The sequence below is a fragment of the Rhynchophorus ferrugineus genome, unplaced genomic scaffold (genome assembly GCF_030347505.1).
Source record: "Rhynchophorus ferrugineus isolate W39M unplaced genomic scaffold, kcgeb_rfMv2 rfM11, whole genome shotgun sequence".
Lineage (NCBI taxonomy): Eukaryota > Metazoa > Arthropoda > Insecta > Coleoptera > Curculionidae > Rhynchophorus > Rhynchophorus ferrugineus.
Genome location: NW_027472590.1, coordinates 24,859,949 through 24,876,873, shown reverse-complemented (window position 1 = coordinate 24,876,873; position 16,925 = coordinate 24,859,949). Strand labels below are relative to the sequence as shown.

Genomic DNA, 16,925 nt, shown 5'->3' with positions numbered 1-16,925 from the left:
AAAAAAATTATTGGTTTAAATCTGATATAAGAAACCACTATTTTCCTTCACCATTTAGTCTATAATATTCATAGTACTGAAATTAAATTACTTGTGTAATGTAATAGAACATCCTATATACCTAAAGTAAGAATGTTCTTTAAAATAATTTTTAACTGAAAGTAACAAAAATATTCTGAAATCTCCTTGGTTATGAAATGATTTAATACTTTATTTAAAAATATTTGAAAATTGTTTTTGGATAATATTTACCAAGATACCTCATTCACCATATAACAATTCTTACTTTTGTTCATTCATATTCAATTCTTCATGCAATAACTATAACCCAACAATTTTGATATGGCTATTCATCATGTTATGTAAATTTAAATTTGTCTTATGTCGTTCTGGCAGTCAATTAAAAAACTTTTAATATAATCTCATATTCTAAAATGGTAAAGATTAAAAAGTTCTAATATAGCTAACCAGTAATACACGCATGTCTTATTTAAATATAAGTAATAATTGAAAATTTAGATTCATTTAGATTAAAAATGATATCTGAGGAATTATTTGATTATAAGTCTAAATTTTAATGTGCTAAGAAATTTGCACTCTGTATCAAATTTTTTGCAACAAGTTAATGAGTACATAACCTAACCTAACCTTATTTAAAAAATAATATATTACTTTCTTTTAAAGTATTGTTGTATACGTCTAATTAGTTAAATATGGATAGTGAAGCTGCTATAAATGCTGCTGATTTCTTGTTACGAGAAGTCGTTGATGCCAAAGTCGCGTAAGTTTTGAATTTTTGTAAAAATATTTCTATTAAAATTAATTTGTCAAAGATTGTGCAACATTATATTTATAATTAAAACATTATTACCCTAATAAGAAAGTGTTATTTTCAGGATTAAACCTGTTGTACCAAAAAAGGAAATATTGAAACAGGATTTACAGCTTTTAACTCTTCCTGAAGTAGCTCAACAGCAAGTCTTAGATACCCTGAAGTATATTCACGGAGAGGTAAAAGAAAAGGGTTTATTTAGTGAGTTTTTCTATCTGTTGATTGTTTAGGATTTTAAACTTAAAAGTATTCTGGACTATGAAAATACAAAAACAGATGTTTTGAAACGCTATTGGGTTGGACAAGGTAATTTACTTGTTAGGGGAGGCTGTGATTATTCCCAAATTCGAGAAAATTGTGACAATGTAGCTGATTTGTTAAAATCTTTTGGTGTTATGAGACTTAAAAGGTAATAGTTAGCTTGTATAATAATTATTTATATGTCATTGTTTAAATTTTAGTTATGGTTTTCATGAAAACCATTGTATTGAAGCTTTTGAGTACTGCCAAGAATCCATAGAAGACGCTTTATTGTTATTGTATGTTAAATATATGAAAATAAAGAAAAAGGAGATAGAACATGATTTGTCAGATATTGACTTGGTGGACTTGCATGCTGATGAAAAAAGTTCACTTGAATCTATATATGAAAATGCATTTAGTGAACCAACTGAGAATGTGTGGATTATTACTCAGGAAATAGATTATCTTTATAAATTATTTCATCCCCAAAATAAAAATGAGTATAGATCATCTAAAAAAAAAGTTGAAAAATGTCGGAACATTTTGAGGGGTGTCCCATGCAAATATGGAAACAAGTGTAGGTTTTCACATGAACTGGAAGAAAGTGAAGGTGAATCGAATAATTCATTTTCACCTCATTTTAATCTAGAATTTCGCTTTCCAAAGGATTCCAAATATCCATATGAGCCACCGTTGGTTTTTTTAAAATCTAATGCTTGTCTGCCTCCTTTAATGGAACTTCACATTTGTAAAAAACTGTATGAGGAGGCTGTGGTTTTAGCTGAAGATGGTATACCATGTGTTTATTCTGTAACAGAGTTATTGAGAAATGAGGAAGCAATGAGGGAATACTTGAAGACAGAGATGGATTTCTTGGATCCCAGACAAAAACTGTTTGCTACAGAAAAAATTATCGAACACAAAACAAACAGACCCACTCACTATAAAAAAGGTGTAACCAACAAGAACAACAAAAAATCGCTGAGTTATGACGGACTGATCAAGGAGGATGAGAAAATTGTCAAGGATTTTAATTTGAAACTAACAAATCCTAGGTATAAAAAAATGTTAAGTGTGAGGAAAAACTTGCCTGCTTGGGCCTTGAAAAACGATATTTTAAATTCCATTAAAAGTCAACAGGTGGTTGTGATAAGTGGTGAAACTGGTTGTGGTAAAAGTACCCAAGTACCACAGTTTATATTTGACGACTGGATTACTAATTACCAGAATGAACATGTGGAGATTGTTTGTACCCAACCAAGAAGGATATCGGCCATTGGGGTAGCAGAAAGGTAATTCGGAACTTTCATTTGTTTTTCTTTTTTTTTTATACATGCTAGATAGTGAAGACTAATTTTTCTATATTTTTAATTGTATTTATTCACGTAAATAAATACAATTAAAAATATATAAATTCATACAAGGTAATACCAAATAATAACTAATAACAGAAATGGAATGATAATAATTAATTGACAGACAAGAATCCTCTGTCTTAACCCCCCCCCCATCATTCAACGTTCTTTATCAATGTATGTATAAGACTTCACTTATTTTTGTAACGGACATTCCCAGTTTGCTGAAATATTTCCTTTATATAACTCTTTTTATATATATTCTGCCAATTCATTAATGTTGATAGATCATAACCTTAGTTATTTTTGTTCATTTGTTTTCGTTTTAACAGCAGGTTTAATTGATTTTCGATGATTTGTCAATATTATATTTTAAAGTTTGACACTAGAATGATCTGTGTCTGTCCGGCATCGGTTTTTGTGAGACAGGCCACTCTATGATGTTGATCGTAGGTGAAAACTAAGATGTTTTGTTGTTGGTAGTAGGTTCATAGTTCTCTATAGGTTGGTTGAATTAATTTTCAACACGTTATCTTGGCTACCCGCTTGGAAAGGTCGTGTTGTTAAATCCCTTTAGATGCTGAAGAGTTCGACGTTCATGTATGTTTTTATATATTATACGAATTCTCTATTCCCCATATATAATTATAATTCATAGTCTGGCAACACTGTGCACTGTAATATAAGGTTTTCAAAATTTGGGAGATTGCCCTACTATCTTCAATTATAATCGCAAGAGCTGGTCCCAACATATGCATATGCTTAAATATTGTATTTATATTTTAGATTAACCTTAAATTTTACATTATTTATTTGATATTAAGTAATTAGATAAGTAAGAACGATGTCTTTGAATTTATTATAAAAATATCCTAGGAAGTATGTTATGAATATAGAAACTAGTGTTTTTCGATTGTGAGCTATGTGATCGAAATATCGATAAGAATAAAATATATCGTACATCTCTATAAAGTTCGTCTACTGAGTGATTTTTCAAGTCGGTTTGTATTTTTTCGGCATCCATTTATAATGTTTTTGAATTGCATCAGCATAATTGTAATAATTTGAAGAAGAAGAAGGTTCAGCAACGCTTGTTTTCTAACAAGGTCTGAATTATTTCTTGGCCGAAAGTTGTGAAGTTGGGTGGTAAAAATATCGCTTCACAAATTTGACCCTGGTGTATTATCCAAAGTAAAACGGTTTTAAATATACAAAAGCAATATTTGTAGCCCACGCTTTCTGATTTATCGCCAAAACGTCGTCAGACGGACAGTGTTTTGATTTTTAAGAGCCTCAGGATTTAATTATCTGTAAAATATTAATGGCAAAGCCAAGAATAGCGAAAATGCGAATAAGCTTTTACATATTATTTACTAAACAAAAAAATACGTGAAATTAATTAACTATCTTAACTATTACCTGTATTCGCCATTTTTTGACATTATTTAAAATGCACTAACAAAAAACTAGTCACTATTGGTACAGTCACGATCATACAGCGGCTACCGCACCGCAGATGTTAAAATATTTGCCAATTTTATTATTCCCAGATTATCTTTTTATCTAACAGGCCAAATATTGTATATCTTCATAATTAGATTGGACAAATTACAATAAATTAACTTTCTTTTATTGGAGATGAATACTAACAATACCTTCAAGTTTCTACTGTAACACTAAATTCACTTTTAGTTACTGCTGGTTTTTTTTGTGAAATTTAATTATTTACTCCAAATGTAGAATGATTTATTTATTGAAATTGAAATAAGGTTCAGCTTCGGCAAACACTTATTAAAGGAGAATAATTTTGAGGTCTGCAACAAACAGTAGTCACTGGAAATCAGATCTGCACTATATGGTAAGTGGAAAAGCTAATATCGTGACACTATCTTGCTATAATTTTTTTGGGGGGTTGAGGTTGTTCTTTCTTTATTTCTTAAGTCAATCGATTCAATGACGTCATGCAGTACTCACTATTAATCCTTTTTTCTTTTTTACCTCAGGCAATGAACGAAATTGTTTTGAATATAAAAGGTGTTTCACTAAAATTACGGGTCTTTTTAAAAGAAACATCATATTGTTCATTGTTCTAAAATGTAGTCCAGTGTCTCTTGAAAATTAGGGCTCGTAGGTTGTTAGGTGGTCCTTCCAATAAAACAGACAATTCACGTCAAAATTTACAATGCAACGTTGCCGCTCAAAATTTAAGTTCTCGTTATTTTTTTGATTGAACAATATACTAATGCAAATAAAATAATGAAATAAAAATTACATTATAAAATATAATTTACTTTAATATTATAGTACATCTAATGTATATTTATTGAAGTACCTAAACTACGCTTAATTAAATAACCACAATAATTTGTAGGTTAGAGTTGTTTTATTATATTTATACTGACATATGGCAACGGTGTCTACCAGCACAAACACAAATCGAATTTTATAGACCGATTTAGTTCCATGTTCGGACGCATCAGACTTCATTCTCTCACCTTTGAACTGCAGTGATGATAATTAGTAAAATGAAAAAGAAAAATGCTCTGAGTTTAAAATAGATTTTACGATTTTATAAACAGAATTTGATTCATTGATGATGTGCATTGGATGTTTTATTGGTAGGAATATATATGTCAGGTCTAATATTTATTGAGTGACCTGAGTATTATTTTATTATACAAGACCCTTTTAAAAGTTCTCTTCATTAAATTAAGAGTCACATAACCAGTCCGATAAAAAAGCCAATGCCTGTCATAGATGTTGCCGAATGTAGTTTGTAAAGTTTGTTTTAAACCCAGAGCGGATTTTTCCTTCTCATTTTATCTTAATTAGAAAGAGATAAAACGTTGTCTGATGTGTCGAAACATGTAATCACATACAATAACCAGTCTATTAAATTCCATTTGAATTGGTACTAGTGGACCATGTTGTCAAATATCTGAAAAAGTCTTTAAAAAATTAGTGATAATAATTAGAGGTTATAAACCGGTAAACGTTGTAAACCAACTTATTTTTTAATCGTATATTAATATTGTCTTAAATATTATAACACAGTACAATACATTTTTGTAAGTACTAAGAAAAAGTAATGTTTGGAAAATATATTTAAAATTATATTTTAAAATGCTGAGGTGAAATTCATATTTGAATTTAATTTCTAAACTTTTTTTGTTTTATGTGTTTCTTACATGTATATAATTCGCCGCTATTCATATACATATGTAGTCATGCAACATTTTGAAATAGTTTTGATTATTTTCATCCATCATCCGTTTTTTTACTATCTAATTATTATTTTGCTTATTATAATGCTTGGCTCAAAAGGATGTAGTTGTATGATGTACGAATCTAGATGTAGTTTCACACAAACGAATTAAAATGGGTTAATGATACCATTAAATAGTATAACCTAATAAAAATGGCAGAATAACAAAAGATTGGAAATTCTGTTTGCAATATTACCATAAACACACTTATTTCTTAGTCTCTTTAGTGTTGTACTGTCAATGAGTTCAACTGAAATTTGTTTCAGAAGAATCTGCGGAAAAATACGTGTTATATAATGTTCAGTTTTTAGTCCTCGCAATTTACTTCCTTGCAAAAAATTTCTACTTCTAATTCTTCTTGAAGAAGCTAATGTAAGCTGAACAACTGCTAATTCCAATTTTGAATTTGTAGTTAATTTATTATTGCATTTCCATTCAATGATTGATATAGGCTTATTGAAAGACTTGCTATTTAAATTACAATTAGCAATTGCATCTTGGTTAAGCAATGCTCAATGCTTCGACATCTGGGCGCATAATTATCTGGTCTGAAATACAAAGAAGTAGTAGCTCATAAGATATTCCGTTAAGTTTATCATTGTTTACTTTTAAAAACCATTTCTGCGCTATAGATTATATTATCTCATACACACCGTACGTTTTTTTGGCCTGAAAATTTGCTTAAAATATCGGCCAGCTCGGTAATACCTATTGCCTAATATCTATTGCCCGAGAGACGAAGAGTGGAGAAATATCTCGAGTAGAGCTCGGTTATAAAATCGTGACCTTGGGGGACGTCTGTTTCTCTATGAATTTGATTATTCCTGACGAACCAGGGGGTATTGATTATTCTCCTGAGAATTTTGTTTCGAAAGACTGGAAGATGTTCCACCTGGCTAGATATACACTGAAGCCGTGATAGAACGACTGATCGAACCAGCATCTTGTACAGGAGAGATTTTATTGAGAGAAGTCTGTTCCCAGTTGATGAGCGGGAACAACAAATTGACAATACCTTGACTTTTCTGGAGGGACCTTTGAAGCTGGGAGTTCCACCTAAACTTGCGATCGAATACAAGACCGAGACAGGTGGCTTCTTCTGACCATGGAATTTCGGCGTTCTCGATTTTAAGACGCGAAATGCTCGGTGCCAAACGCTTCTTGTGGAAGATGGTCTGAGTTTTCTGTGGGTTGACCTGCAACCGCCAGAAATGTAACCACTGGACCGTCTTATCGAGTTGTTTTTGGAGTCAGCTTTGGATGTGCGGTGCTACTCTTGAAGAAGTAAGCAGTGTCGTCTGCGTAAAAGCTGCCTCAACTTGTGGTCTCCTAGGGATATCTGAAAAAAAAAAATTAAATAAAGCAAGTGCCTTGTGGAACTCCTGCGTCGATGGTTTTCCGGCTAGAGACAATATCTTTAATATTTACCTGGAACGATCGTCCTGACAGAAATGATTTGATAAGAGCTGTTAGGTCACCAGGTAGACCTAATCGGATGCATTTCGCCACTAAGCCACTTCGTGCCAAACCTTGTCAATGGCTTTGGTTAGGCCCAAGAAGATCGCTCCAAGTCTTTCACGTCGGTTAAAAGCACAGTTGATTTTTGCGGCCAGCCGATGGGCTTGATGAACGGTTGAGTGTTTGGCGCGGAACCCGAATTGCTCATCTGTAATGATTTTGTTTGTCTTCGTAAAATCATTAAGATCACAAAGAATTGCTCTTTCTGCAAGTTTGGAAGTGGAACTTAGTAGGCTGATAGGTTTGTAGTCAGAAGGTGATGACTTAGCTCCTTTTTTTGGGGATAACTGCGATGAATGCATGTTTCCATGTCGATGGGAAGTGTTGCAGCCTCAGAATGGTGTTGATGATAAGTTAGTTCGGCGAGCTGCTTGTAGGGAAGTAGTTTTTTTTAGTTGGGCTATCGAAATATTATCGAAACCCGGGGCCTTCTTGTTTCGAATGTTGCTGATCATTTGCGTGAGTATTTTAGGAGTAACTAGATGGTCTAGAAGATAATTCGGAGGCACTTGAGAATGTACGGAGTTGGCCTTCCTAATCGTCGTTCTCGGCAACGTTTATATTTGTAGCAGGAGGGAGACACACCGTCCGAACATGGTTACGGGTGGTTGGAATACAAATATTTTTATTTAAACTAATTAATTAATTATTGCTGAAATTACAAAATATCAATTAGCTTTATATTCATTCAAGGGTAGCGGATGAGAGAGCTGAGAAAATTGGTGCTACGGTGGGTTACCAAATCCGATTGGAGAGTAAAATTTCGTCCAGCACAAGATTGACGTTTTGTACCACGGGTATATTATTACGGCGTTTGGAAAGCGACCCAGTTTTATCCAACGTCACTCACGTTATAGTCGACGAAGTTCACGAACGAAGCGAGGAAAGGTACGTTACGCCAATGTCTCGCGATGTTGTCGGATGTACAATTTTTCGAATATTTCAGCGATTTTTTGCTCTTGATATTGAAAGAACTGTTACCACTACGCCCTGACTTGAAAATAATCTTGATGAGCGCTACTCTGAACGCCAGCCTGTTCTCTTCGTATTTCGGAGGGATTCCCGTCATCGATATACCGGGAAGGACGTTTCCTGTCGAACAGTATTTTCTGGAAGATATTCTGGAGGAAACCGGCTATGTGTTGGAGCACGGATCCGAGTATTGTCGAAAAATCAAAAGCGACTCTCAGTATATTGAAATGATCATGGCTACGCAGGATGTGGGTGTTCCTAAACCCAGGGATAACATCAAAGACGAGAATTTGAGCATACAACAGTTTGTTGCCCGATATGAGGGTAAGCTAGGGATGTACAAGGTTGGGGAAAAAGTAATTAAATGGCTTGTATACATCTAGTAATATTTATCAGGTGTACCGGAAAGTCATTACCGTTTTCTTAATAATTTTCAAGAAAATTAAAAAAATATTTTTTAAAAATATAGATTCTATACATCTTGTCAATTTTTCAGGCAATTTATGGATATTATCGCAAAAAAACTGTTTGTCCTTCGATCAAAACCATTCATCGAGCCATCCTAACTTCTTCAAAATTGGTGTTCTGCTTTCAAGCGTATGTCCCATTGATGCGGAAAGTTTATACTTGGACGGGGCAAGGTCTGGAGAGTACGACGGTTGCAATATGTCCCAACCAAATGCTTTCATCGTTTTCTTGGCGGGATTTGCTGTAAAATCACTTTACCGTGTCTTCGGGCCTATTCGGGGCGTTTTTCGATAAATGCATGGTTCAAATTGATTATTTGTTATCGAATGGTAAAAACTGGTAAAGACTTTCCGGTGCACCTGGTGTATCACTGAGTGAGTTTGTATAAAATTTAGGAGAGAACGAAGTTACTTTTTCCCCAAACCGGTATTAGCGACACCGCTAATATATAACATAATATTATTCTCTTTTAGGTTTTAGTTTAAGAACATGTAAAAACATGTTCTTTATGGATCCAGATAAGATCAACAACGATCTGATCGAATCGGTGTTATTGTGGGTCGTAGAAGGCGACCATAACTACCCGAGAGAAGGTACAATTTTAGTATTTCTACCCGGTATCGCCGAAATTACATCACTTTTTGATCAGCTGGTGGTGCACGAAGAGTTCGGTCGCCGGAGAGGGAAATACCTCATCCTCCCTCTCCATTCCTCGTTAACTAGCGAGGAGCAATCGGCCATCTTCCGTAAGACCGACGGCCAGAGGAAGATCGTTCTGTCGACCAACTTGGCGGAGACGTCGGTGACGATAGACGACTGCGTGTTCGTCATCGACGGGGGCAAGATGAAAGAGAAACACTTCGACACGAACAGGAACATGGAGAGCTTGGAGACGGTGTGGGTGACACAAGCAAATGCGTTGCAGAGAAAGGGTAGAGCGGGTCGTGTAATGTCGGGCGTGTGTGTTCACTTGTACACCCGTCACAGATTCAAGCATCATTTCCTTCATCAACCCATACCGGAAATCTTAAGAGTCCCTCTGGAGCAACTCATACTTAATATAAAAATTTTGCCCGCTTTCGAAGACAGGGGTGTAGTTAAGGTGTTATGTAAGTATTTTATGTGTTAATGTTTTTACCTATTTTTTTAAAATTATTTATTACATTGTTATTGTTACTAATAGGTCAATTGAAAAGTCCCCGGCCTACCCTAGTAAAATACATTTTTTTGGCAAAGTTAGCTTTTTTTATTCAACATAATTCCTTTCAAGGGCGATACACTGATTATAGCGACCCTCCAACTTTTCGATACAATTTTTGTAGTACGATTTGACCTTTGCTTCAAAATAGGCCTCAGTTTCGGCGATCACCTCTTTATTCGACGAAAATGGGGCAAGATCTGGAGAATACGGTGGATGGGGAAGCAATTCGAAGTCCAATTCATGGATTTTTGTTTTCACTGACTTGTGACACGGTGCATTGTCTTGGTGAAGCAACACTTTCCTTTTCTTCAAATGTGGCCGTTTTTCGGCCATTTCGTTTTTCAAACGGTCCAATAACGCTATGTAATAGTCGCTGTTGATGATCCTTCCGTTTTCAAGGTAGTCATTGAAAATTATTCCATGCGCATTCCAAAATACAGACGCCATAACCTTGCCAGCCGACTGTTGCGTTTTCCCACGTTTTGGAGCGGGTTCATTGTGTGCAGTCCGCTCGGGTGACTGTCGATTGGACTTCGGAGTGAAATGATGGAGCCATGTTTCACCCATTGTCACATATCGATGCAAAAACTCGGATTTATTACGCTTCATCATCTTCAAACACTGCTCCGAATCATCAACTCGTTGTTGTTTTTGGTCAAAAGTGACCTCGCGCGGCACCCACTTTACACAGAGCTTTCTCATACCCAAATATTCGTAAATGATATGATGTACATGTTCAGCTGATATCTTTAGAGTGTCTGCTATTTCATTCAATTTCGATTTACGGCCATTTAAAATCATTTTGTTGATTTTTTAAATATTTTCGTCGCTAACAACCTCTTTTGGGCGTCCACTGTGTTTACCGTCTTCGGTGCTCATTTCATCACGTCTAAACTTAGCGGGGTAACTTTTCCTGGGGTGGTGTCCGGAAACTCGACATCAAGCCAAGGTTTTGCTTCAACAGCATTTTTTCCCTTCAAAAAGCAATATTTTATCAACACGCGAAATTCCTTTTTATCCATTTTTTTTTCACAATAAGAGAAGTTGTTTCACTCAAAATGCTATAATTCACAAACTAATGATCCGGAAACAGTCAAATTTATACACGCATCTTTTGAGGGTTAGGGCTAACTAAAAAACATATGGATTTAATTCTAGCAACGCCATCTATGTGTCAGGCCGGGGACTTTTCAATTGACATGTTAGTTATTACCGGCTAACCAACAATATAATTGCCTAAATTCAAAAGAACTATCAAAAGAACCAGTGAACATACCCTATATCAATTTAGGACGTTAAAACGTCGCAATTGCCGCATCAACTCTGAGTTTTAATCATAGAGTAATATCTAGAGTGTTAACTTACTACAAATAATTTCAGAATTGTTTTGCGTGGTTTCAGCAGGGAGGTGTTGAGAACGTCATTTCGCTGAATTTCATTGGTTATAATCATATAGCAGTGATTATATTTAAGACACAAAAAATGCTCATTGTATTTTATGTCATACACGCAAAAATGGCGTAAACAAATTAAAACAAACAATCGCGTTATAGAAATCAGCTAATCAAATGCCTTTGTAGGCCAATTCCAATAAAGTAGTAAAAAAAGTGGTCCCAGAACATTTATTTAAGTAAAACCTCTATATATACTCTATGGTTTTAGTTTATTTTGTCTTTGACATATAACACAGTTCTAATCTAAGTAAAATAATGAAACAAAAGTCGCTGCCACTATCTACCAGGCCCTCCGCTAAGGTCGCTGAGTTGGGGCCATCTTACCTAGTCGTCTTGTAGACTTTCGAACAAGTCTGGCATGGCATTCGAAGCCAAAAAACTAGGTTTGCCCGGTGACCAAGTGTCCCTCATTTCTCCTTTCTGGAAGATAGGTCCATGATACAATGTTCTCCCAGAAAAATATCTCATCTGGAGTTCTATTCAACCTGTACATAGTTTGTAATGACCTTCCCATGGCAAAATATACTGCCTCCAATTCAATTACACGGTCAAGTGTACAAGTTCTTAGGCTATTCTGTTCCATCGTCTCCGAGCGTTCTGCCTCCAGATAAAGAATGCTCCCATTCCCTCGTTCCAGAAAACCACATACAGCTCAAGTTCACTACGCCATCTTCAAAGTCAATTGCGTGTAGAATAAGCTACTTCCAATACTCCACAGAATCAGCAAAGTTATTCCTCTGAAAGCTTCTCTGAATAAGATACGTGTATATACCGAATTATGAGCAACATTCCGTTTGGGAAGAGTTTCACAAACATGGTCAGTGTCAGGTTCTTCCATTTATCCACTCATAACACGAGGTAGGTAGTTCCAATTCTGACAACCCTAGTCGCAATTCAAAGTCTCTGTCACCCATAAATGATCTCATACTTAATCAAAATCAACATTACCAGAAGACCAATTGGGACCTCTGATGTCGCTCCTCCATATCCCTATTATTGGTTTTGGTTTTAGCGATTTAAAAGTGGCGATTTTGATGTCAGTGACAAAGAACGTTCTGGAGCACCGAAAAAGAAAATCAAAGAAAACAAATTGCAAGACTTATTAGACGAAAACTCAGTTTAAACCCTAAAAGAACTTTTAAAATTAAAACGAAAACGAAAAATATTATAAGTTGATCCAGGAAAGCCATCCACATCGACAATGAAGTGGAATCATGGACATAAAACCTTGCTGCGCATATGTTGAAAACAGTAAGGTGTAGTGTATACCAGCTGCTAAAACCAAATGAAATTTGTACTGCAGATTTTTACCGACGTGAATTGAACCACCTGAATGACGTATTGTTGCAAGAAAGATCAGCAATAAACGCAAAGTCATCCTCTTACATAATAACTCTTAGCCATGTGTTGCAAAGGCTGTGAAGCATACATTGCTACAGCTGGAATACCCACTAGCGCCTTCTGATTACCACTTCATCAGCATATTCTGGCTGGCACTGTTTCAAAATGGAAAAGAACAAACCAACATCGTTCATTCACTATGATATAGTCATACTGCCAGAAATATGTGATAAAGTTATGTTTCTCAATAAATTCATTTTTAAAGTGAAGAATGATCAGAATACATGCAAAACCCTAATATATACATTTTAAAAACCTGGATCGATTACCTTATGTTACATTTCAATGCATCTTATAAGTAGAATTGCAGTGTTTTCTTATTTTATTTTTAATAAACTTCAGCCAAAACATCGCATTCACAGATGTATGTTCCTGTTATCATTATTCTATTGTTCCAATTGTAGAAAAGCAGTTCTTGTAGGTTTATTTTTAACAATCATTCATTCAATATACAATTCTTTTTTAATCGCAAGACGACGAAACTTGAACAATGTTACTTATTAGATATCTTATCTTGTTATGCATATATTTTCAGCTTCCTTTATAGAGAGTCCTGAAGAAGAGAGTATAACAACAGCACTGAAACGACTACACAGTGTCGGTGCAATGGACAAGGAGGAAAACTTAACGGCCCTTGGACATCATTTGGCTGCCTTGCCCGTCGATGTTCGAATAGGAAAACTAATGCTATACGGAACGATCTTCGGCTGCGTCGATTCGGCCTTGACGATGGCGGCCTGTCTCAGTTACCAATCGCCTTTTGTATCGCCGTTTGAGAAGCGAATCATGGCCAACAAAAAGAAGCTGACTTTCTCTGCGGGTCATAGCGATCAGATTACGTGTTTGATGGCTTATAACGTAAGGTAGTTTTGTAGAAAATCACAGTAGATATAACTATCTTTTTTTTTAGAAATTCCTTACAGTTAAAAAGAAAAGCTTAGCTGGTGCTCGTAATTTTGCAAACGAGAACTACCTCTCGTTTAAGACCCTGTGTACTATAGCAGACATCAAGTATCAATTCTTGGAACTTCTAGTCAATATCGGATTTATTCCAGCTGATTTGAGTGGTGTTAGGAGACGCATGGGTGAGGATATTGTCGAAGAAATTACAACGAGTATTGGCGTAGGTTGATATGTTTAGTTTTATTCGTGGTTATATTATCGGTTTCTTGTTTCAGTTTAATGTCAATGGAGAAAATCTGAGACTGCTGTCGTCGATATTGTGTGCAGCCTTATATCCAAATATAGTGAAAGTTTTAACTCCGCCCAAAACATATATGCAAAGCTCAGCAGGGGCAGTCATCAAAGAGCATGATCCGAAGGATCTAAAATTCGCTACACCGAAAGAAATGGTATGTTAGAACCGATTTTATAGAATCGATTTAGTGAAGGTGTTTGGGCAATTAAAACACTGGATCCAACTGAGTCGCTCTCTATATATATTATACAAACAACTTGGTTAAAGCCACAACACAGAATAGCAAAATATTGGGAATTCTATATTTTGTGCACAGAATGAATCAAGATGGCGGGATCTTCATCCTGTCTGGGTGCGCTGTAGCGTTCATACAATTTTATATTTCAAGGCAACCACTTTATTTATGCAACCAGTTATATTTATATTTATTTATATATACAAGCGCCTTCACCATATATGCGCATCCACCCAATTTATATTTCCAACAGGCAGTAATTGGACATTTTACAATTAATTCAACACCTTTTTTCACAGCCACATTTTTTTTTATCATAAATTATAAAAAAAATTGTTCGGCTGCATTCGTCGATATATCTCAAACTACTGGTAAGGTGTGGCATTCGACATCAAGTTGACTTGAAAAATCTTCTGGCCCATCTATGGGGAACAGGGTAACAAATACACTGAACTACTTAGAAACTGATAACTTGGGATGCGTGCTATTCATCTATAAATTGTTTAACACCTTTTGGCTGATGACTTGAGATGAGCTGTTGTTCTTCAACAAATCTTTTAAGGCCTTTTGAGAACAATTTCTTGAAGAGTTGGGATATAACTGGTAATAGTGATTATTGCTGAATGATTTATCTAGTTTAGGGATATATTTGCTGTTAGCGCGTTAAGATTTTTATAAAACGCTTGATAATTTTTACCTGTTTTAGGTCTTCCTACATCCAAGTTCGGTAAACTATAAAGTTACCAATTATCCCAGTCCTTACCTAGTTTATCAGGAGAAGGTGCGAACTAGTAAAGTGTTTTTCAGGGATTGTACAATGGTCCCGATAATTCCTTTAGTTTTGTTCTGCGGTGACTTGGAAATAGCGGTTCAAAACGGAAGTTCTTTTTTGTGCTTGGAAAACGGTTGGATAGTATTTCAAGTCGAGGATCATAAGGTACGTTATTCGTTTCATCATTAGGTTTGGGCGTGGTAAAGAGTAAGCTCCCATTTTAGGTGGCGGAACTGGTGAAGCTCATCAGAATCGAGCTCTGCAACCTTCTGGAGGAGAAAATCAAGGACCCGCTGCTTAATTTACTTCACAACGACCACGGAGAACGTGTCATAGGAACGATATTAAACTTGATATCCGCGTAACGCGTTAACTAAATTAGTAAATTGTTATTAATATTATTGTAAATAAAAGTAATATATTTTATTTATAGCGATGTCGAGCAACAATCTATAAAGGAAACGAAAGTATTTTTACAAGACCACCATCAATCAAATGAGACTTTATATTTTGTTAAATAAACGTTTCTATTAAAGTTTTGTTTTATTTTTTGTTTTACATTACAAAGGTCTATACTTTTGTTTTATACATAAAAATGTTTTTTAATAGAAAAACTGATTGGACGACGAAGTTTTGGAGCCTATTTGGAAATATTCGCGGATAGATTCAAAACATCCGCTAATTGCTTCAGTGATGTTGGAGGTGGAAATTTGCACCTTACTCTCTATTCTAAAACCCCTACAAGGGTTCTATTATGTTGAGTTCTGGCGATTGCCTTGCATCAGAGAATATGTTTGATCATGCTCTGATGCGTCTGAAGCCGAGACTGAACTTTTTCGACTGTGTGCATGCGCGAATTATCATCTTGGATACTTTATGAAAAGGGGAGATATTTTAACGTTGTGATCTGAAAGACACTTATCGGACTTTTAATTATAAACATATAATTAATAAAAATATATAATATATACCTTTAGTAGTACAATAATTGCAGTTGCAATTTGTGCATTTTATTTAACCAAATCTTACAAGGTAATTTAATATAATACCAGGTACATATTAGGTCCTGTCACATACATTTGCATCTGTATTTTCAAATTATCATCATAAAATGTTTTAGTAGGTTTGCCATCAATATAATATTGATTTGCTTTAACAGACATGGGTCACATGATCTCAATTACAATTATACACACAGTTCTGAACTGGCGATTGTTCTATTATTGGGTGCCTTTTAAAGTTATTACCGGCAATTATTAATTTTCTTACCAAGTGATTTACTGATAGTATTTTTACTTAATGTTACAGCCACTAGAGATGAATCGATTGCAGATGCACGTCCTTGTTTTTGGTCAACGGCGAGCAAACACGCCATTCTCATAGTCAAGTGCTCATGCAATATAAAACCAACACCTTTTTTTTGAATATCTTTACTATGTTAGTTAACTCACGCAATTTCGCTTTTCGATCATTCAAAGCGATTTTATGGATTTTTTTAATGTTTTCTGGTGTTACCACCTAATTTGGACGTCCACTGCGTTCAGCCATCTCAGCCAGCCAAAACAAGCGCCATCTATGTGCTAGGCCGGGGACTTTTAACCGCATGTGTTATGTTTTTATTTCTGGTAAAATCTTAGTGATCCCATTTTTAATTTTATTTTTACAAAAGTTTGTTGAAGTAATATAATCATTTATTATTTAACAGAGAAAATTAACATCAAACAATGCGAAAATAAATGTATAAGGCGTTAGTAAAATGTTATGTTTTAGCTAAATTGTGATCTAAGCTAGATAAAAGTTATGGGAACCAGACTACAAAGGTTTTTATGTTCATGGCATGTTATAAAGAACATTCACGGCAAAAGGAAAATAAAATAACTGAAACTTAGAGCAAATGAGAGAAGAAATTAGATAAATTATCAATGACGAAAACAAATCTACCTGATGTGTATGTTACAAAATTACAACAGCTGACGAAATTTAATTTTTAAATTATTTGTACAAGTTGTG

The 16,925-nt window shown here is 34.9% G+C and overlaps 1 protein-coding gene across 3 annotated transcripts; it reads left to right on the top strand.

The window, feature by feature from the left end:
- The first annotated feature begins 624 nt into the window (after nucleotides 1–624).
- On the top strand, nucleotides 625–15,450 carry LOC143204841 (putative ATP-dependent RNA helicase DHX57). 3 transcript variants are annotated; one of them, XM_076417708.1, is made up of 13 exons: nucleotides 625–781; nucleotides 897–1,011; nucleotides 1,063–1,241; nucleotides 1,294–2,367; nucleotides 7,908–8,102; nucleotides 8,161–8,510; nucleotides 9,128–9,763; nucleotides 13,246–13,568; nucleotides 13,621–13,833; nucleotides 13,889–14,062; nucleotides 14,850–15,080; nucleotides 15,140–15,296; nucleotides 15,349–15,450. In XM_076417708.1, exons 1-12 carry the CDS (start codon nucleotides 714–716, stop codon nucleotides 15,278–15,280), a joined length of 3,699 nt encoding a protein of 1,232 aa, XP_076273823.1. In that variant the 5' UTR covers nucleotides 625–713; the 3' UTR covers nucleotides 15,281–15,296; nucleotides 15,349–15,450. The 3 variants fall into 3 exon arrangements, with proteins under 3 accessions (XP_076273823.1, XP_076273822.1, XP_076273825.1); XM_076417707.1 differs by having other exon boundaries at nucleotides 15,140–15,450; XM_076417710.1 differs by lacking the exons at nucleotides 625–781; nucleotides 897–1,011; nucleotides 1,063–1,241 and having other exon boundaries at nucleotides 1,501–1,685; nucleotides 1,742–2,367; nucleotides 15,140–15,450.
- The last annotated feature ends 1,475 nt before the right edge of the window (nucleotides 15,451–16,925 follow it).